General features: G+C 33.0%; 1 protein-coding gene and 1 long non-coding RNA gene across 2 annotated transcripts in view; both read right to left on the reverse strand.

Annotated features, from left to right (window-relative positions):
- Positions 1-23,202, reverse strand: part of PAWR (pro-apoptotic WT1 regulator) — a 99,932-nt gene that overhangs the window by 24,474 nt on the left and 52,256 nt on the right. The window contains 2 exon segments of the mRNA XM_015598415.1: positions 8,301-8,335; positions 16,646-16,777. Of these exon segments, the coding sequence (XP_015453901.1) occupies positions 8,301-8,335; positions 16,646-16,777 (167 nt within the window).
- Positions 852-8,292, reverse strand: LOC112472260. Its single transcript, XR_003043592.1, has 2 exons — positions 4,456-8,292; positions 852-1,425 (listed from the first exon to the last, which is right to left on the reverse strand). It is a non-coding gene; the product is annotated as an uncharacterized LOC112472260 (long non-coding RNA).

The raw sequence follows: 23,202 nt of genomic DNA on the forward strand, positions 1-23,202 counted from the left end.
ATAGGGTTCACTACCTTATTCTCAATGCCCCACCACTACTCCCATTCCTTAAAACAGCCCCTTACTCTGTGCAGGTCTTCTCTCTCTTTGTCCTTTAAAAAAACACACATGCAGTGCACACACCTGCGCACACAAACCCACAAGCAACAACTAAAGATCAAAATCAATTCAGACCCTCTATTAAAACTGTGATACATGTTTACTTTAGGAAATGAAAAATATAAATCAATATCTCTAGTAATGCCACCAACCCAGAGTTAAGTACTAACAAACATTTTATTATAACATAGTAGTTCTTAACCTTTTTGGATCACAGATCCCTTTGAAAATCTGATGAAAAAATATAGCTCTTCTCCTAGATTAAATAAACATTATATTCTTTTACATAGAATTTTAGCATTTCATCAATAGATTCCAAGTTAAGAACCACTTTGTAATATTATGTCAGACTTTGTTTTGTATTTTACTTTTGGTAATAGGCTATCCCTCTCCCTATTTAACATATCTAGGTAATAATTTTCCTATATAATTAATGGTTTTCAACAGCATCAGTCTAATGACTGCATTGTAACTGTTTATATTAATATGTTATAGCTTATAACTTATTTCACTATAAATTTAATTTTTTCCAGTTAGGGGCTATCGTACATGCTCATTTCTGGTATAATAAAGTGAACTATCCAAAAGAGACAGTTATCTCATCAAATATACCTGGTTGCTCAAATTTCACTACCTGAGAGCTAGACAAAACAAATTCAAAAAACAAAACATCCTTCCACCAGATGTAAGAGCTAAAATTATACACTCATTATCTTAACATTTATCTCCCAGTCAATATCTTGCACCTCAAAACTATTCAATAAATATTTGACATAAACATCCATTTTTGGTTTTTTTTTTTTTTTTTTTCAGAAAAATCTACTACTAAGCAATATGAAAAATTTCTGAGTACTAAGAATGAAAAGGAATCACACAAAAACTTACACACAGATTGTACATAGCATATTATATTATATATTCTAATATAATTCACATCGGCCAGAAAGTGGAAACAACTGATTATTAAACAAAATGTGTCATATCCAGGCATGCTACAATATGGATAAATCTTAAAAACATTGTGTTATATGATAGAAGCCATATCAAAAAGCCACAATATTATCTGAATCCATTTATATGAATTATCCAGCATATGCAAATTTATAAAGACAGACAGCAGAGTACTAGATTCTAAGGACTGGGGGAAGAGAAAATTGGGAGGTTTTCTGAATGGGTATGACGTTTCCCTTTTTTGGTGGGTGGGGTTAGTTCTGGAACTAGACAGTGATAATGGTTGTACAACACTGTCAGTGTACTAAAAATCACTGAACTGTAGACTTTCAAAGGATGAATTTTATTGTGTTTGAATTGCATCTCAATAAAGCTCTGAAAAAAGAGAATATAGTGTTTAAATTAGTGGTTAATTTCCAAGGAAATATAATATATAAAATGCACTTAAAAATAAATCGACATCAAATATTATTGCATAAATTCTCTTTCATGATTATGAAGATACTTTAGATCTTGTTAGACCCTCAAAATCATAAGAATAAAAGTTATTTTCTAATACTGCATTGTAGTTAGAACAAAGTAAAGTATTTTCTGATACTGTATGGTAGCTAGAACAAATTGAGTAGACTGTGAAATCCATGGCCACATATGCATGTTACTTTTCAAAAAAACAAAAAACAAAAAACAAAACCTATGTTACTGGTACCTTCCAGTTACTTCAAGTCAAAATAAGTGAAATCAAACTATGAATCATTCTACATTCCACCCATACCAGACAAATTAATACTACTGAGGTAAAGCAATACATGCTAACAAAATCAGTCAATTAATATCTGTCTGATCTCACACAAGTCATTAAACTTCACTGTGCCTTAGTTTCATTTGTAAAATGGAGATAATAAAATATCTCCTTCTATTAGAGAATTAACTGAATTAACGTGCATGAAAAGTACTTTGACTATTGTCTGGTACATAATAAATATTGTACAAATCTTAGCTAATATTTACAACATCGAAAAAAAATTTCACAAATCCACAAGGGAAGAATTCAGCCCACAAAATGTACCAGTATCTCAATTACTTTTAAGTTATCATTTTGTGACTTTCATGTCCATTTGGAAAATGTGTTAATAAGAAGTGTCACAGATATTGTATGCCTTATAGTATTTGGTAAAATATAGAATATGCTGGCAATCTAGAAATAGAAGATCTTGAGAAGGGATAAGTTTCTTTAGAAAAGGTCACATATAGCCCAAGAAGACTACTGTCTTTTTAACGACTGAGTGATACATTTGGTCTTCTTGAGTCTAGAATTCTTACCTTTAAAGAATTTGGCTGATTTTTTTGGTTTGACACCCTGACCAACAAACCGAGAAACTTTCTTGTGACTCAGTGGATCTCCAAACATATGTGCAAACAAGAACTACTGGTTTTAGGACAATGGTTATACAGAAAGCTTCATGTAGAAAAAAGTTAACAGCTGTTACAACACCTTAAATCTTTGGATGAATATGTTTCTAAATAAATTACTCACTTTCCAAACAAATAATTTGAGTCTATTTAATCTCCTATGAAAGCATAAGAATCAAATGATGACTAAAGGTTTGAACTTCTTTGTATCTTAGCTCAAAAACAACAGATTTGATATAGCATCTTTTAAAAGTGATCCTTCTCTCTTTTTTTTCACATGAAGTGTCAAAAGGAGGGGTTTTTTTTTGGAATTAGACGGAAAGTTTAATACCACATGTAGATGGCTATGGCTCACAATGAGGTAAGCTGGTAGATGTTTTGTGTATTCCTCTGTGGCTTGGTTGAGGTAGTTAACAGTTTTCTGGATTTACCTAGTGTTTCTCATGAACAAAAAAGCAAACAAAAGCAAACAAAAAATTTGTATTATAGTCGAATTACTCCCTAATGTATCAATTGGGACAAAGTGAATTTTTCAAAACAAGAATTATAGGCAGCACTGACTCTGGAAGAGAATGTTGGCCCTTAAGGAAATGAGTCATAGTCACATTATATCAAAACAAAGAATAAAGAAATTATTGAGGGGGGGGGGGAGACCAAAAAACAAACAAAAAAAAATATTATATATCCCCAAACACAGTTATAGTGAGGATCTCTGGTATATTTATGCTATGCCTCATTGAAAGGGAGAAAAGAAGATTGCTCAGATGGTATCAGCTATTCTCTATACATCTTAAAACAAAAATTGAAGGTACTCGTCTTACGTTAACTAAGGAGCAAACCAGAATACAAAATTGTATGTCCACTATGCTCACAGTTATACAAATACAAAGCTTAGAAAAACAAACTGGAAGTGAAAATTTTAAATAATGTTAACCGTGATTGACTAGAGTGGTAAAGTTACAAGTAGGTTTTTCTAATCCAAATATTCAATAGAAGAATTGCTTTTAAAATGAAGAAAACAATTTTTAAGTTGTATGAAAATTTACCCTGATCATTTTTAGTAATTGCATAAGAATTATAAGGGAAGAAAAGTCCTCATAAAGGAGTACAATAATAACATGAAACATTACAAATTTGAAATAGGACTTTGCACCTATGTATTGACTAAGATAACGTTAATTCTTTCTAATAGTCATATCCTGATATGTCTGATGCTCTTTATAAAAACAAAAACTTCTCTCCCTTATAACCTAAAAGACTTAAAACTTCAAAAACTTTAGAAAATATTTCCTCTCTTGTTAATTAATTTCTGTTTAGAGGTAATGTGATATAATAAAGGATTCAGAGAACTAAAGCCTTTTTCCTCATTTTAGAAAGAAGATGCCTGTCTGGCTGCCTAATTGGACCTACTGCTGAGTAAGGTATGTGAAGGCACTTTGCATATCATTAAAAGCTACTTAAAGCTATATAAAGGTAGCCTATTAATGTTACTGTAGGGGAGGATGACTTAGAAGCACTTATGATTTTGCATGTTACTTAATAATTAATACTGTATTAAAAATATTCATGAAAACAAAAGGACCAGTTAATTACAATGTGAGAATAAAATTTAGTATCTGTCTTAACTTGCTTCCCATGTTTTTTTTAAATCGGTGCCATTCTTAATGGTTAAATTATATGCTTTAAATAAGAATGGTAAATTATACACCTTAGTTAATCCTGACCTTTGCAAGTCATTCAGAATTGTCTTGTCCCTTTTTTTTTTTTAATGTATGAAAGTTTTATTTAGATATCATATCAAGCAGGGTATCCTATCCATAGCCACGCATCTATCTAACAACCTGTCTTGCCTTTAAATTTTTTAATTTTAATCAATGCATTATAAACTTAACCAAGTGAATATTCTATTAAGGAAATTTTGGGGGAAAAAAAAATTCATGACTTTGATCTATCTTTCCTAAACCTCGAGTTTCAGAAATTTCATGATCCCCATACCTCCAAGTACATTCAGCTCTCCATATCCGAGGGTTTCATTTCACAAATTCAACCAACAGCAAATGGAAAAGAATCAGAAAAAATGTTACATTGTTGCTAAGATGTACTTAGGCATACGATGTAGTAGTTAGGCATACGATGATTGCATCTATACTGAACATGTAGACTTTTTTCTTTCCATTATTCCCTAAACAATACAGATAACAACTACTTATATGGCATTTACATTGTCCTAGGTTTAAATAATCTAAACATGATTTAAAGTATACAGGAGAATGTGTAGAAGTTTATATAAGTGTCTTGAGCACCCCCAAATTTTGGTATCCAAGTGGTGTCCTGGAACCAATCCCCTGCATATACTAAGGGACGACTGTAGCTCCTCAAAGTTATTTAAACATGTTTTAAAAAGGGAATCAGTGAATACATCAGATATGTTCTAGATAAGAGTCGATTCAATAAAATATAGTAGTCCTCCTTAGCAACAATTTCACTTTTTGCAGTTTTGATCAAGTGTGGTCAACCACGTTCTCAACATATTAAATGAAAAATTCCATAAACAATTCATAAGCTTTAAATTTCAAGCCATTCTGAGTAGTGTGATAAAATCTCATGTCATCCAGGATGTGACTCATCCCTTTGTTCGGTGTATCCACTCTATGGACACCACTCACCCACCCATTAGTCATTTAGTAGCCTTCTCAAGTTATGAGAGCAATTGTCGAGATATCACAGTGTTTATGTTCAAATAATGCTTACTTTACTTAATAACGGCCCCAACGCACAAGAGTAGTGATGCTGGCAATTCGGATATGCCATAGAGAAGCCATAAAGTGCTTGTTAAGAATCATCAGGTCAATAGTAGCCTAATGCTACGTCATAATACCTACATCATTCAACTCGCTTCATCTCATCATGTAGACATTGTATCATCTTATATCATCACAAGAAGAAGCATGAGTACAGTACAAAAAGATATCCACATAACTTTTATTTTAGTATATTATTATAATTATTCTATTTCATTAGCAGTTATTGTTGTTAATCTCTTATTGTGCCTAATTTATAAATTAAACTTTATCATAGGTATGTAAGTATAGGAGGAAACATAGTACAGACAGGGTTCAGTATTCATGGTTTCAGGCATCCATCCCCCAAGGGGTCCTGAAATGTGACCCCTGTGGATAAGGTGGGACTACTGCATAGCATAACTAGACAGAGTATGTAATAGACTCAATGCTCAAAAAAGCACATTCTTGATACTTGTCAAAAAATTTTTAAACATTTAATTCACAATTTATAACAGCACATATATAAACTTGTCTTGTGGGTGCTTATACCTTCTAATGACTTTTTAAGAGTTTGTCTAGCTGTACATATATCATGAGTTATTTGGTTTACTGACAATATCTCCTAACAAATGATGCTAATTTCTATCCTCTAGCCCATTCCTTCTTATTTTGATCCCCATTTGTCAGCAGATACCGTCACCAAGAAACATCCATGCTTTAGTCATTGCTACAATTTGCTGTTAGATTAATAAAAATAATAAACTGTACAGTATAATGAATCTGATATATAGTATAATGAATTCCTCTAGATAGAGAATTGATCATTTCAGGTATAGATACTAGGTCTTATGTTTTTTGTAAATATTCTTTTGTTTTCTTTTTATACAGTATTCCAAATACAAGTTGCTGCGAGTCAGTGAATAATGATTAGAAACTTACAAAAATTTTTTGTCTTACAACACTGTTAAACAGAGCTAAAGCTTTGAAAGCTAAAAAGCAGCAAACCACATGCTCTAGGCTATGAAAATTTTTAAAAAGTACAAGTATACAAAATAGGTCACAAAATAATGTTCTCAAAGGCTTAAAAATACAAACGTACACCATGGAAAACCAATTTTCTTCCTGATTTAACACAATGATATGTAAACAAAGATTTTGATAAGAATTTATAAGAAAATTATTCCCCTACTGATGCTAATTAAAGAATACAAATCTGATGTATGATGTCAGATAGGTATTAGATTAATTGGGGTGATCACTTCATAAAGTATATAAATATCTAATCACTGAAATTAATATGTCAACTGTAACTGAAAAATAAATTTAAAAAAACAAAAATCTGAAAAATGTCAATCATAATTTATGGTTTATTATTTAATAAAAACTAAACATGTGTAATTCATACAACAAACTTGACAAGTTACTTAAGTTTATCTTTATTCCACAAACCAAAACTGATGGTGAAAACTTTTGGTTTGAGAATGTGGCCTGAAAATAGGCCAAATCACAGCTATTTAACTGGCAATGATTTCTTGCAAGAGAGAAGAGATTCTTCCCAGTTTACACTATTCACATTATGTAAAAATTACTAAGCGATGTATAAATGTTAGAAGCTTCAATCACAAGTTTCATTATACTTAAATCAAAATTACTCAGAAATGAAAACAAAAGCAGTAGCAAACATATTAAGTGTTCAACTAAAGCAGTTTCAGACTGACTTATTTGTTGATTATCTTAGCCTTCTTATTTCTTTCTACCACTAACAGATATATGGCCCATGGTAAAAATTCAAAATTGAATTATATTTATATGTAACTTATTTAAAATTAGAGCTCCTCTTAACCAATGTTTTATTTTAAATGGAATAAAATAACCAAAACTTTTAACCTAATACTTTAAACTTTAACATACACAGAGAAAAACAAAGGTCTCATATGTATAAAACTAAGTGGATGGTTTTGGGCAAGCATATAGATTCTGGAGTCAGGCGGCCTGAGTTCAAATCTAGATTCTGTTGTTGACTAGAGCTTTGCAACCCCAGTGAAATTATTCTACCTCTTCAATTCCACTTCCCTCATCTATTAAATGAAAGTAAATACTGTACCTTATAAGAAAATTGTGAGAACTGAATGGGATCTCTATGTAAAGCACCTTGACATTATAAGCACTTGATAAGATTTGTAATTATTCTATGATTACTAGCCCAAGTATGACTACACCTTCTCCAACTTTTATGGCTTCAACGGGAAAGAAGGAAACTAATATCCCAAGCAAGTATCTCCATTAAACAGCTTCTCATACGTAATTCTAATTTTCTTCCTATACATGTGTACACACACTCAAAACACTTTTCCTGGTAAAAGCATCGTGTATTGTCTAGAGGTGGTACTATGGACTTGCTATGGTCTGAATGTTGTGTCTTCCCAAAATTTGTATGTTGAAATCTTAATGCCCAATGCGGGAGGTGGGGCCTTTGAGAGGTACTTAGGCCATGAAGGTAGAATCCTCATAATGGAATTAGTGCTCTTATAAAAGAGACCCCACAGAGCTCCCGCGCCCCTTCCACCATGTGAGGAGAGAGCAAGAAGTTGTCAGTCTGCAAGCTGGAAGAGGGTCTTGACCAGAATCTGACCAAATCGGCACTCTGGTCTCTTGACTTTCAGCCTCCAGAATTGTGAGGAAATAAATTTCTGCTTAAGCCAAACTATCTACGTTGTTTTGTTATAACAGCCCAAGCAGACAAACAGGTATGTTTTCAATGTTTAAATGCATAAGGGAAAATGATTCTAAGATTTTATTTTGCTAAATAAGTTCATCAAGCCCATACAAATCCATGGTGCGCAGTTTTCAAAGGCTAAAATGTATGTTAGAATAAGTTATGGTTAGACAGACAGTACACTCCTGCCTACAGTGTAATTTATTTTTAAAAGCACAAGATTAAGGCTTTTTCTTATTCAAAAAGCTGCTTGAAACAGTTCTAGTTGGTTAAGCCATGGTGAGACAGACATTGCACTAAAGTCTACACTATGCTGTAAGTCATAACTTAAGGATTCTTACCTTTTGTATCTGCCTGAAACTGTTCTAGATGGCTCCTGTGAAGCAAAAAAAAAAAGAACATATCAGTTTGGGTGTTATGTGTAAGCACACGATTCCAGATTATATACAACAGTTGATACAGAACGTCTAATTTTAAATGGAATTAATTTGAAACAATTAACCATTACTTTTAAAAATTCACTCTGCTGGTCAAACAAAACAAGACTCTATATCTGATTTGTTAGATTAAACAAATCATTTTTTTAAATTATATTTTTAATTTAGAAGTATTTTAAAAGCTCAGAAAATGAACGAAAGGAGCATCTTTCATCAACCATCAGCTTTAAATTTTTAAAGTCCCTGAAAGTTTAAAAATGCAACAATTACAATTCCTTCCAGTCTTTTTATGTCCTCAATTTTAAGTTACAATTCACTATATATATATAATTATTGCTTATTTTTAAGACAGCTAAAAATCAAAATTGAGAAAGTATTTTTAATGCTGATTCTAAACAAAAACAAAAAAAAGATTGATGAAAGTTAACATTAACCATTAAGTGGGGAAATTATTATCTTGCAACTAACCAGTTATTTCTGTTCAGTCTTTTAATAGCCCAGGTTCTCCAAATAATTTTGCAGTTTTATTTTAATAAAACTGGTCAAAATCAAATATTAAGTCTTTTAAAAAGCTGGTTATAACTTTTTTCTAGTTAATCACTAAGTCTCCAAGAGAGAGCCAGAAATTAAAGAATTTCTGATATGATTAAAATCAGGGAATAAACTTCCTTTATAAGATGCCCAGATTCTAAATTAATACAGCAAATAATGACTACATGGGTCAACAAAGTTCATATCAATGTGGAGAAATAGTACAGCAAACCATATGGTTAAGAGTAAAACATTTAAGTTCCAACTAGATAGGCCACTCTATAGCTATGAAACTACGAGTACGTTATTTAACTTTTATCAGTCTCAGTTTCCTCATTTCTACAACAGGAATAATAACAATGTCTATTTTATTGGGTTGTTGTGGAGATTAAATGTCATAAGTGAATAAAACAATCAGCACAAGTCCTTTAAATTAATCGACTGTAGGAAATAACCAGGTGACAGATACTAGAAGTACCCATGTTTGTGGACTTGACCCTTTACTTAACAGGAGTACATTCCGGGAAGCCATGCTCTGACAGTTGGTTCAAAATCATTTTAACCCTCCCCTGGGCACCAGCCGCACTTACAACATGGACAGCAACTAAAGCCTAACAATTAAACTTACAGAGATTCTTATCTGCCTGTCCTTAAAGTGGCAGCCCCTAAAGATGAGGCAGTTGAATCTTTGTACAATAAATAGGTAAAATATATTCCTAGTTACAAAAATATGAAATCTCTAGTGAATAACAAAGAATATACTTTATAAAACCTATTTTTTGAATTATCTTTGAAACTATAATAACTAGATTAAAATGTTTAATCACTGGTCACTTAGATAAAGTGGAAAGAAATATTAAGCTTATGTGTATCTACTCAAGATACATTTATAAATGCAGATGATAATGATTTCATGTGAATTTACACCCTTGAAATTTCACAAACAATATTTCAACTAATTTTATAAATGGTTTTTAATATAAAATTTCCTAATTTTATTCTATACGAACTAAAATTAAGGAATATTCCTTAAATTTTATCTAAATATTCATTTAAAAAATGCTAATAATGCCCTAAGTTCCAAAACATCGTATCGCTTTCATTTTAGTTATAACTGAAATATTTCAAAACATGACATCGGCCTGATTATCCACTGAAAAGGATAAGCAGAAGTGCTAAATGAAAATAGTCCTTATTGGATTTACTGATTTGTGGGTTACTGATGTATCATATGAAAGGGTAAAAGCAACCTGGCAATAAATATTCTTGAGGTTTAAAATAGGTATATCCCCTAAAATGATAAAACTTTGACTAATATAGATTTAGAGTAGAAATTTAAGATACAGAAATGTGAAACAGAGGGTGTTTTCAGCAACACTATAATGGCATACAGTACTTTTATACTTTGACCCAACTGTAAACAACTCCAAAATCAGTATCAGTCAAGTTTCCAGTAAGTTTACTAATAGGAAGTTGTGTAATACCAGTTTTCTACATTTCTTACAGCTTTTTAAATAACAAGTCACTTAAAACATATCTCAAGTTTTACACAGAATTTTCTACACAGCTAAAAGTTAGAATTTTGACATACTTGATCAAATCACTCCATGCTCACATCCAAGATGTATGAACAATTATACCAGTATCAGAATTAGCAGAGATTGAAAGGGTGGTAACCTGCTTCTCATGTGTTTTCAAAATTGACAATTACGGATAGAGTTTAAAGTGATCTCTATACCCTTGCCAAAAAGAGAAAACTGGGTACATCCTGAATAAGAAATATAGATAGAAAAAAAACAAAATCAACCCCTACAGTGTAACTAAAGAGTCCCTTATAATTTGGTGATAGACAGAGGGGGGTGGTGAGGGACTGGGAGAATGGAGTGAAGGGTTAAAGAAGTACAAATTAGTAGTTGATAGATGGTCATGAGGATAGGGAACGCAGTTAGCATTAATGTAATGGCTAAGTGGAGGGCCAGGGGAGGGAGACAGCAATTGGGATAGTTTTATGAACTATATAGATGTCTAACCAATGTACCGTTTACTTGAAACTAAGTTAAATAAATAATTTTAAAAAAATAGAGTCTCTTATAATTTTGAGGAAAATGCTTGATATTTCTACACATTAAAATAAAATTCTATACAAATATAAACTCCATCTGAGATTTGTCAGAAGCCTCTACATTTCTTTGGACACAACGATTTCCAAAGGGTGACAAATAATTATGGTAACTGTTAGTTAACAGGATGATTCTAAATGTGAGTGAAAAGGAAAAACACCAGTTTCACTGAAACTGCGTTAAGAAAAATACAACTGCTAAGACTGATATTGGTCTTAAAAGTTTCACAGACTATGTAATTAGACCTGCTAATAACCTCAAAGTCTGTTATACAACTGATGTAAAATATACTTTTCCTGAAATAATCTTCCTTGCAATGAGGGATTATATTATTAAAGGGAGGAGAAAAGACCTATGTAGAGCTTAGAAAATGTTAGCAAAGCACAAAGTGTTTTGTGTAAGTTTAAACAAAACATTCAAACTGAGAATGGTCAATAAGGAAATCCCATGAGCATTGTCTTTACAGGTGCAGTGGCTGATCAGAACTTGCCAAGTATAAACAAATAGAAAAGCATATATGACATAAGATCAGACAAATACAGACTCAATAAAATATAGCAAAACAATACTGAAGTTACTCAAACTAGCAACAGATCCATAGACAGTAAAATTATGGCATAACATGCTAACCGGCCCTCAAGACTAATTTAAAATACCTATATTACACTGGTGTACATAATGTAGTGAGATAGATTGTTAAAGATGAATGCAGAACAAAATATCTGTAATGTATAACAGATAAGAAAATGAAAAAACAAGAACTTTATCAAATTAACAAAGATTAAAAAAGAAAAAACTCATCATTCCCCTTCCTTTCCTGACAGTCCTAAAGCCATTAGGTGGAGCAGAGCAAGGTAGAGAGGAAGAACAGTGCTCTACACTTGGGTACTGGAATACCAGAATCCTACATGAAGAGTGGCTTGGTACAGAGGATTACAGTCCAAGCAAATTGAGGAGAGTGTCATACAGGCGGGGGGGATTTGCCCGGTCTGAGAAATCAGAGGCTGAGCAAAATAAGGAAGGTGTCTACAAAGCAGGAAAGGAAAGGCCATTTATCAATCTTGAGGCAAGGTCAGAAAGGAAGTCACATGAAGGGACATCAATAGCCCCAAGCACAGGGTGATGGTCATTCATTTTGAAGAGTCGTCCAGAATAGGGTTTTAGAGGCCCAAAAGGTGAAGAAGATATACCCTCAAAGAAGCAGTCTGGCATGGGGAATTCACAGCCTCTGTAGGGTAGAGAGAACATCTCCACAGAAGGATGACCAGGGGTAATGTGCCAGAGCTCAAACAGGATGAAAACAGTGTTCACAGAGTGGTAGCCAGGACTAGAGGTGTCAAAACCCAATCAAGTCGATGAGGGGTTCCCGTGGAAGAGCAATCCGGCATGAGATCTCAAGGAACAAAGAAAGAAAGAGCAGCCTGTCCCAGGATGGCAGAAACTAAGCAGTGTAAGGAAGAAATCCACAGAGGGGAGTTAACCTGGTGTGGGGAGTTGCAAATCAAGCAGAGTAAGGAAAGTATCCTATAGCCTCACATGGGATACCCTAGATGAAGAGAATGAGGAGTGTTCACATACAGGAAGAGCCAACATGGGATGTCAGAACCCACTTATGGTGAGGAGGACATAAATGTAGGCAAGGAGTGACAATGGGAGATAGGTTATATACAGGGGAACTGAACAAATAAAACATATTAAGGATAATGGGAAATAGCTTTTTCAATGTCACAAAAGGGAATTACAAATACTAGAATAAACACCATGGTATTGGATTAGAATTGGAGGTATTGGTATAAATTAATTTTAATATCTACATAGATAGATGGATGTAGCTAGCTAGCTAACTAGTTAGGTAAGCAGGCAGCAGATAGATAGGTATGTATGCACATATGGACATACATATATTCTGTTGGTCTGTACATAGAGAAGAACTAGGAATGGTGACACCTCAATAACATGAACATACCTACAGCTCAGACCTTGGCTTCAAAATATGATTTTCCAGTAAAGGGAATCAATCTTTAGAGAAAATGGCTGCTTCCAAGGAAAAGTTAAAGGAATAAGAAAATTAAAGATGATCCTATAACATATTATGCCAGAAAACAAGGAAGTATTCCAAAAATGACAGTGACATGGCAAAGGATATGAAAGCTTAAAGGAGCTCCCACTGTCCAAATCTGGGTTAATTTGAAAATCAAAACAAGTAATAGTGTTGTGGTAGGCAGAATAATAACCCTCAAAGATGCTCACAACCTAATCCCTAAAATCTTCGAACATATTAGAGTACATGGCAAAGAGAAATTAAGGATGCTAATCAATGACCCTACACTGGGAGTTTGTCCTGGATTACTTGATGGGCCCAATATAAAATGGAATAGGGAGGCAGAAGGAGGTCAGAAGAAAATATGAATAAGAAGAAAGGTCAGAATGATACAATGTGAGAAGGACTCAACTCATCATTACTGGCTTTGAAGGAGAAGGGGGGCCACTGGCCATATAATATGGATAGCTGCTAGGAGCTGGCAAGTAAACTGTTTCTCCTCTAGAGCCTCCAAAAAGGAATTTGGCCCTCATTTTAGCCTGTGATTTTAGTCCTTGATTTTAGCCCAATGAGATCCATGTAGGAATTCCAACTTACAGAATTTAAGATAATAAATTTGTATTGTTTTAAATATACTAAATTTGTGGTAATCTGTCACAGCAGCAATAAAAAAAAACTAATACAGACAGTAACAGGTTATAATCCATCAGATAAACTAGGTAATAGTGATTTAATACAAATATATAGTTATAAATATACATGAATTATTAATAGATATAGAAAGTTTGATGGGGATTAAGATATCTACATGGTTCAAAGCACTTATCCACAAAATATTTTTTATGGGGAAGTAAAGTCTGGTAAACACCACCTTAATCGCATGCTCATCACATGATCAGTGATCATCAGCTGCAATGGAACAAAATCAAGTACCACCTGACAGGATATGCAATGAGAAGAACACAGCATCGATTCTGCAATATTCCTGATAAAGACATATAACCTGAATCTAATTATAAGTAAACCTTAGATAACCTAAAATGAAGATCATAAAATTACGGATCTATAGTCTTTAAGTGTTAAAATTAAGAAAGTCAAGGAAAGACTGTGGAACTGTTCCAGAATGAAAGAAACTAGATATGGGAACTAAATGTAACGCATGATTCTGAATTAGATCTTTCTGCTGTAATTTAGGACATGACTGAGAAAACTGGTGAAACATGAATGACGTCTGAATACTAGATGGTAAGAATGTGTAAAGTTTAATTTCCTATTTTTAAGAGCTATGTTGTGGTTATGTAGAAAACACAGTAAAGTATTTGAGGTAATAGGGCACCAGGTTACCAACTTAATCTCAATTTAGGGGAGGGAGAGTTCTCTGTACAGGACTTGCAACTTTTCAGTAAACTTGAGGCTATTTTTAAAAGAAAAATCAATCAAATAAAAAAGAAGAGGAACATCAAACTCACAAATGCCCTCTCACAAAATGCCACAATATACATATAAACTGACAAACCTTTTGTGGTAAGTAATTTAGGCAATATGTATCAGGAAATTTTTAAATGCTTACGGTGCTTTTTTCGGCCCAGTAAATTTATCTCTGGAAATCAAGCCAAAGAAAATAATTCAAACACAAAAAGTTTAATCTACAAACTTAAACAGATGTTAATTCCAATATTATTTATAATAGTAAAAAAATTTAACCACTGAGAATTTCCACTAATGGGAAATCTGTGTTAAGTATTATACACTTAAAAAAGAAAATTCTATGCCACTGAAAATAATACACAAGAATTCTAAGTAACATGAAAAAAAAGTTCATGTGCAACACCTAAAAAGAACATTTTGGAAACATCATCAAAATTACAAATGCACATTCCTTTTCACCCAGAAATTCTAGTCCTAGGATTTTTATGCTACTGATTTACATACATATATGCAAAATAACATACTGAAAGTTTTTCACCACTACATTGTTTGTAATTTAGAAAGCCTTATATATCAACCAATGATGCCACTATTTTCTGTTTTTATTTTCTTTGAAGTTGGACTTGTAGATAAATATCTATCCTATATGAATAGTAGAATACATAAATTGAGGTAGTAACTCGGAGAGAGGTCAGGTTTATTGACAAGAGGAGTTTCTGTTCCCACTCCAACTTCAATGAGATGATCTGGGACCCATGGAAGAGTTTTAGCCTCACTTTCCTAACACACAGCCTGGCAAAAAAGACGCTTGGAGGCAAGGTTAAAAAATGAGTCACGTCCTAACTGCTAATGAAACAAACAAATAAGCAAAAATGAAAGAAATAATGAGTGGCCCTGGCAAGAGATTAGAAAAGCTACAGGAAAGAAGAAAAACTAGATGAGGCAGAAAGCTCCTCTAAGAGCCCAAATCAGCTGACTGTTCCATATCTATAGGGTATATATTTGAGACTAAGCTACATGTGCTGACACAAGGCCTCCCAGCTTTGACTGGGTAAGGGCTTCATTCAACAGAAGGAAATCAGCCCTCTTTCTAAAAGCTGCTGTTATTTGAGTATGCCAGAGTTAGTAACATGACCAAGAACTGAAACCAGTTGTAGACGCTTAACCAAAATGCTATATTGTCTCTATCCCAATAAATTAAGCCAATATCTTCACTTGAAAAAGATTAAACCTCTATCCCTCTACAATTCTTCATGTCAATATATCTGCCTCAAAGAGCAGAGGAAAAAGAAGTTTTACAGCTGCATTTCCAAACCACTTTAAAATATTTTGCCTCGCTCTGCTCAATGCCTTTTATCATAACCTTGCAAATTAATAGACAAGTTTCTATTTTATTTTTGTCATCAATAAAATGGGGAGATGTGAGCACTGCCTGGAAACTCCTTTTAAAGTGGAATCTTAATAAAATTCATGAAAAAGTCAAAACTGGAACTCTGAAAAGACAACACAGTAGCTTATGATCTCAAAATGTCATCAAATTAAGATTAGTTTATATTAAATAATTTTGCAGTGATTTGCCTTATACTGAGGCATCCTAATACAATTAACTCCCAATTTTCTGTGCTACAAGAACCTAAAATAATAGCTAAAGCTCAGTTAAATTTTATTTTAAAAAGTATTTTATAATTATGCAGAAATATAGATGTTTTTGGAAATTCGTGATAATGCTTTTTATTATTATGTTTAAAAATGTGACTTTTTAGAACCTTTCTGTTCAACTCTACTTGCTATGTTTTCTAATGCAAATATCAACCTAGATCAGAACCTTAAACTTACTCTTACTTTTTTAAGGGCAAGGAGGTAATTATTTTTCTTGGTTGTTTTTACAATTAATACTGTTATACTTACTTATTATTCAGTCAGTCAGCAAATATTCATTGATCAGGAAAAAAAGACCAAATACTGCTTAAGTCAAAAGTATTCAGATATGAGAAAAATCAGTGGTTAAATCCACTGAAAATATTTAAATGGAGCTGATGCAACCAAAATAAGACTAGAAGAATGATTAACGGTAACTTTAAAATTATAGTTAAAATAGATAATGACATCCGGTATTTGTAAATACCTACTTGAAGCAGATAAGAACTGCCTGGATCTAATAAGCTGACAGCTTCATTCTGCATTGTATTCTGTTGTGTAACTGCATCTTCTCGTTTCCGCTCTTTCTGCCCTGCTTCATCATCTTCATATTCATCCAAGCACTGAAAGAAAGCATAATTTCCATTTTATTGCCACATAATATTAAGAGAACATTTGATAATATGTTAAGATAGCATTAAAGAAATATCTGTCCTTTCAGAAACTAATTTACACAATAAGGGTGGTTTCTTTCAACAATATGTACATTTAATTCCTACGAATTAAATTATCTGCACCCAAACCTGCACATTCACATTCCCTGCCAACGTATCTTTTTTCCAAGTTTCCTTAAAGGTAAGTTCACTCATTCTTTATCATTCATTCAACAAGTAAATAGACTGTGTCTACCTTAAACAAAGCATTTTTCGGAGGGTAACAAAAGATACACCACAGACATGAAATTTATAGCCTAATGGGAAGACACAGATATATAAATAAAATTTAATGATAAAGGCCATTGTCTAGTTTAGTAGTACCTATGAGCATATACAGGAAGTTTTCTCACCTGGGGAATAAGTCTTCTACAAAGACTCTATAGAAGAGCTTTTAATTTCATGGATGGGGATAATTTGGAACTGCAGATACAGAAAATATAAACTTCACATGATGAGAAGAGCACATGGAAAAACTTACAGGAAAGGGTGTTGCTAAAAAGCTGACAACACCAGCATTATCTATCTACAGACTTTTTACATGGGGGAAAAAAAAAACCATAAAAAGAAACACTCTATCCACTCTATCCATTACCCCCACTCTGAAATGGGTTGGTTACCCATTCCTTATAACTGAACACATTCCTAACCAATACACTGCCCTAAAGGGATCTGTGAGAGACAATAAATAAATAATGTCTCTACAAGCAGTATGCAAACACTAAGACACTGGCCAAAACACAGAATGGCAAGAAAGACAACAGAATTTACAAACTATACAAAGAGAAAAAAATGACTGAGGACACTATAGAAAACAAGAGTTACTGGAGTAGAAGGATCATAGTAGATAAGCAGCACCCTCGAAGACACAAGGTCCATAATGGGGGAAGAAGGAAGAAAGCATCTATCAGAGATGAAGTCTTAAATTAGGATGATGTGGAGAGGAAATCCAGGGAAAGAAGGGAAAGGGTGAAATTAAAAAAACAAGCAGGCTGAGATTCCAGAAAATGTTCAGGGTCCTCTCCTATAACAAAACTGTGTAGTGGTGTCAGCTGGCCCTAGTCATGCAACCCTGTGGGAAATGGGGCTTGGGTAACTGGTACAAGAAAAATGATGATCCTGTGCCTACTGCAATTGCTGTGAGCAATACACAGTCTTTGACTCTGACCCAGGAGACCAGCATCTTCTGCCAGGATCCATGAAACTAGAGCAGGCTAAAATGTTAGCCTGTAAGCAAGATAAGCTTTCAGCTCCTTCACAGTTTTTGATAAAGGTGAGGACTGGAAAGGCATATGCTCTTACCACAAAGAAACATAAATAATAAACAGCTTGAGAAGTCTGGACTTTTCACTACATAACATGGAAAGATGTTATAGTGCTACAGTTCTCTGTAATGTAAGTAAAACATGATCAAAATATATTTTGGGAAAAGAACATGTATACAGCAATTCACAATACAGATTAACAGGGACAAGGACCCAAATTGGAGACTAAACAATACCATAGGCAATCTGATTCTATGAAAAAATGATATATCCTAGTTAAAAAACAGAATCAATAAAAGAAATCAGTAAAGGGTATCAAAAGTTTAAGAAATTAATCCTGATTAGAAAAAGAATTTCTCTTAGGACTTTTTAAAAACTTTCTCAAACCAATAGGGTATCATGCTTAACAGTAAAATATAAACAAAATTTAAAAGCTAAATCAGACTTAAGACTGATGTCCACTATCAATATAGCTGTTAACATCACTCTGGAAAGGCCATCTGATAAAACCAGATAAGAAAAATAAGAGATTTTGGCATTAGAACGAAGGCAAAATTCCATCATTTCAAGTATAATATTTGTTAAGAAAATAACCTAAAAATATTTTGGAATTCATTAGAGTTCCTTAAAATAATTTTTCAATAAGTATGCAAAAATAGCTTCCTAAAGTAACATCAATAGCCAGTTAGATTATATAACTTTAATAGTAACCATTAAAAAAACTAAAAAACTTTATTTAAAAACTATAAAACTTTACTAGGGAATGAATATGAATTATAACCTATTGTTCAAATGAGAAAAAATATTGTGATGGTGTCAATAATCTGTAAATCAATTTATAAACTGAATAAAAATGCCAACCAGGTGGATCATCTGGACAAATAATACATAAGATATTTAAAAAAATTACTTTTAAAAAATAAAGACAGAACACTCACTTTAATTAATATTAAAATGTATGAAACCACAATAATGAAAACAGTATGAAGGAGGTCCTAGAACAGAAAAGAGAATTAAAAAGGAATTCTTCAATATATAGTACTGAGACAAGAGTCAACCATTTAAACGTGGGGGCTGAGAAACAAGAGTATAAGATCTGGAAAGAATAAAGAGTGGTTTCATCTCTAGTCTTCTACTCCGTGAAAGCAATCATCTCTCATTCGCCAGTATGTGGACTGCAAAAATCTCTGACCACAGCATCTAACGTCAGTAGCATAAAGCTAGAATTCTTAAATCAGTGTAGTACAAATAGAAAGTAAAAGTTAAGACAGGTAGCCAGAAACTCCCTAAGCACTGGGACGTTATTTATCTTTGTTTTCATTTTCTGAAATCCAGCCCTTCATGAAACACTAACCTACTCCCCTCCTCCCACTCCCTCAATAAATATAGACTCCCATACCAGTACATTAAAAAAATAAATAAAAAGAAAAAAGTCTTCAGTAAATGTTTGATAAAATGAATGAATGAGTTACCAAGATGAGACAAATCAGAAAGATGGATTGTGGCACCCCAAGTTAAAATTCTGAATGTTTTTTCCCATGGCAACACCGTTACCCACTGACCTAGGAACCTATTCATCATACATATATCTCTGTGGACTGTGCATATTACATTCCAGAACAGCTTTTAGAATAGGGATTACTTAATGAATCATGACTTTCCTCCTAAGTTCTTCTACCAACCAAGAGAGTTCTTTTAGCAACAAGCACCCTACAAATTCTCTAAGCTATCTTATATAACAGTGATAAATATATACCTAGATGAACACTTTGGTAGAAATGGTAAGAAATAAGAAAAGAATGAAAGCAAAAAAGAACTCGGTTAATAGACAAAGGTAGGTAAAAACATGTTCTACTTCTATTTATCGTCAAGATTAATAATTCTCTTCAGCACACAGCTGACTAGTATCCTTGAGAGAGAGTTGTTTTCAAGTAAGTGCTAGCAAAACAGAACCAAAAAGAACCCTAAATGTTTTTCAAAGTTTCTTTCTATGAAGTATAAGGTATTTATTTTGGAGAAAAAAGACGAAAAGAAAATAGATACTGATTTTATAGTATGTCAATAATGCGTGACTGAATCCCCTCTCTTCACAGCTCTCATTTCTAGATAAATATAAACATGTAAAAGTTATCCTCTGTTTTTATATGGATTAGACAGAAAGCTGCATGAGAACAGGGTTAACAATGATTTGAAATTGAAATTAAAAAGTCAGATTTCGTGAAATAACGTCTTTTAAACAGAAGAGATAAAAAGCATCGCTGATTTCATCAAGCTCTTCGCTTTTCCCAAAGTCGCATTTGAGAGCACCAATATTTTAGCAAACCCCCTAACAACAAAAAAGTATGATTTTCATTGGTAACAGTTACTGATACTGAAAAAAAAAGAAACTAAAACATGTTCTTAAAAAATTATACAGATCATTGCTACAGATCTGACAAAATAATCCAGTAAAAAGAAAATTAGGATATCTTTATAAAACTGTAATTAATTAGGACTCAAAAAACTGTGATTCATAGGAATAGGATAGAAAATTTAGAAAGATCCAAATACAGAGACAAATTTAAGTTAAGAATAAAAGTGATGTAAAAATTCACATCAGTGGAAAAAGAGGAAGTTTTAACATGTGGTTTGGAGATCACTGGAAAGCTGTATTAAAAAAATGAAATTAGATTTATTCCACATACCACATATCAGGATATATTTCAGCACATTAAAAATAAGCAAAAATTTGAAGACATTCCACAAAAGGGATAAAGAAATAATATATGAAAAGAGGCTCAATATCATTAGTTATTAGGGAAATACGAATTAAAAGCATAATGGGCTATCACTACATACTACCAGAATAAAGACTTACAATACTAACTGTCAATGAGGATTTGAAACAACTGAATATCTCCTATATTGCTAGTGGGAACTGAAAATAGTACAGTCATGTAGGAAACAGTTCAGAAGTTTCTTATAAATTTAAATATGTATACATACCATATGACCTAGCAATTCTATTCTTAGAGAAATGAAACCTGAACCAAAAAAAAAAAAAAGCTTTCTTTCCATAAGCCCAAAACTGGAAATAGTCCAAATGTCCATTAGCTGTTGAAAAATTTAACAAATATTGGTACAGCTATGCAGTGGAATACTACTCAGTAACAAAATGGGTGAATCTCAAAAGCATTATGCTACATGAAAGACATCAGAAAATAAAGACTATATACCATGAGTCCACTTCTATAAAATTCTAGAGAAAGTAAAATCAATGACAGAAAGTAAATCGATGGTTGTCAGGAGTTGGGTGTATGTGTGTGGGGGGTGGGGCAGAAGGAGTGACAGAAATGGTCTATATCCTGATTCTCACAGTGGTTTACCCAGTTGTGTATATTTGCCAAACTTCATCAAATTGCCCTCTTAAAACAGTATATTATTGTATATAAATGACACCTTAATAAATATGACTTACAGGAAAAGAAATATAGTAGAGGTAATGAACAAAATGAGTTTAAAAAAAAAGACTGAACCTAAATCTGATTAGACCTCTAGACGCAAATATTAATTATAGGAAATAAAAGAGACAGAAGAACACATTAAACACCACCATGGAGATGCAATCATGAAAATTCAAATTACGGAAAATTCTAAGCACGGATCAGAAAACTGTACAAGACCAAGGAGCACATATTATAGTCTTCTGAGGCTACATAAGGTATTGTGCTCTTTTTTTCAACAACGTTTTAAAAATATTAAAAAAACATTTTTAGCTCTCCATCATACAGAAGCCTCTGCACAACAGTTTCTACAATGAATAAACTGCAATGCGGGGGACGGGGGGAGTGGGAGGCGGCTCATAAATCTGAAACTCAAAGGATAAACATACCAATACCAACATATTGATCTCATTTGAATTCTTATTCAAAGAAACTATTTTTAAATTACTTTTAAAAATATCACATAAGAGTTTGAACAATGAATACATGATGAATTTAAGTCTCAGGAGCTTGAGGTTAAGAAATTATTTTTAACTTTATAACGTGTGACAGTGATACAGTTCTGTTTTAAAAATATTCTTTATCTTTTAGAGCTATATACTGAAATATTTAAGAATGAGATAGGGGTGGTTCCATAGTGTAGTGGTTAGCACGTCTGCTTTACACACAGAAGGTCCTGGGTTTGCACCCCAGGTGGAGCCACAGACCATATCCCAGGTGCGCCAGCCCCCTCTCCCCACCCCCAGTGCACTGTGAGTGTGTGGAAGGAGATGCCCGGCCTTCAGAGATCCAGCCCTTAAGGGGAAATGACATCCACAGGTCAGGGGTGGAAGTGGGGGCAGGGGGATTAAAGAGGGAGTGAAAAAAAAAAAGGATGAGATAAAACATCATTTGAGATTTGCTTCAACAAAGCACAAGACAGAATGGGTAAGTGTGGTAGTATAGATAAAATTGGTCAGTAATTAATAGTTGAAGCTGAAGGATAGGTACATAGGGACTTCATCACACCATTCTTTTGCATATGACTGAAATTCCCATAATAAAGTTTTTAAAATAGCAATTAAGTTTTACTGTGCATTGACTAAAAAACTAGAACTAGATAAATATTTTATTCTAAGTAGCATAACACTCTGACTCTAGGGAACAATATGGTGGAATATTATTTGAAAATTGTTTTCAAAGAAATGGGAAATGTTTGCAATTTGATACAGAGTGAAAAAAACTATGTATGAATAGAAAAATATACATTATCTCTAGATTGGTTTTTATTTTTTTCTTTATAATTGTCTGTAAAGTGTATGTTAGATTAGAAAATTACGAGCTAAGAACTCAGATTTTGGGATCAAAGAGACCTAGATTTAAATCCCAGCTCTGTCACTTACAATGGTAATAGTATCTACTATTAACTGAATATTTTCTATGTGTGTAAGGCACTGTTAAGCACTAACATATATTATTTCACATAATTCTCATAAAAACCTTACTAAGGTGATTGTGTACTACTTCATAGAGAGGAATCTGAGGATAAGAATTAGGTAATAAGCTTAAGAACACAACGTTATTAAGGGGTACACTCAGAACTGTAACC

Source organism: Pteropus alecto, unplaced genomic scaffold (assembly GCF_000325575.1).
Source record: "Pteropus alecto unplaced genomic scaffold, ASM32557v1 scaffold76, whole genome shotgun sequence".
In the NCBI taxonomy this organism is placed as follows: Eukaryota; Metazoa; Chordata; class Mammalia; order Chiroptera; family Pteropodidae; genus Pteropus; species Pteropus alecto.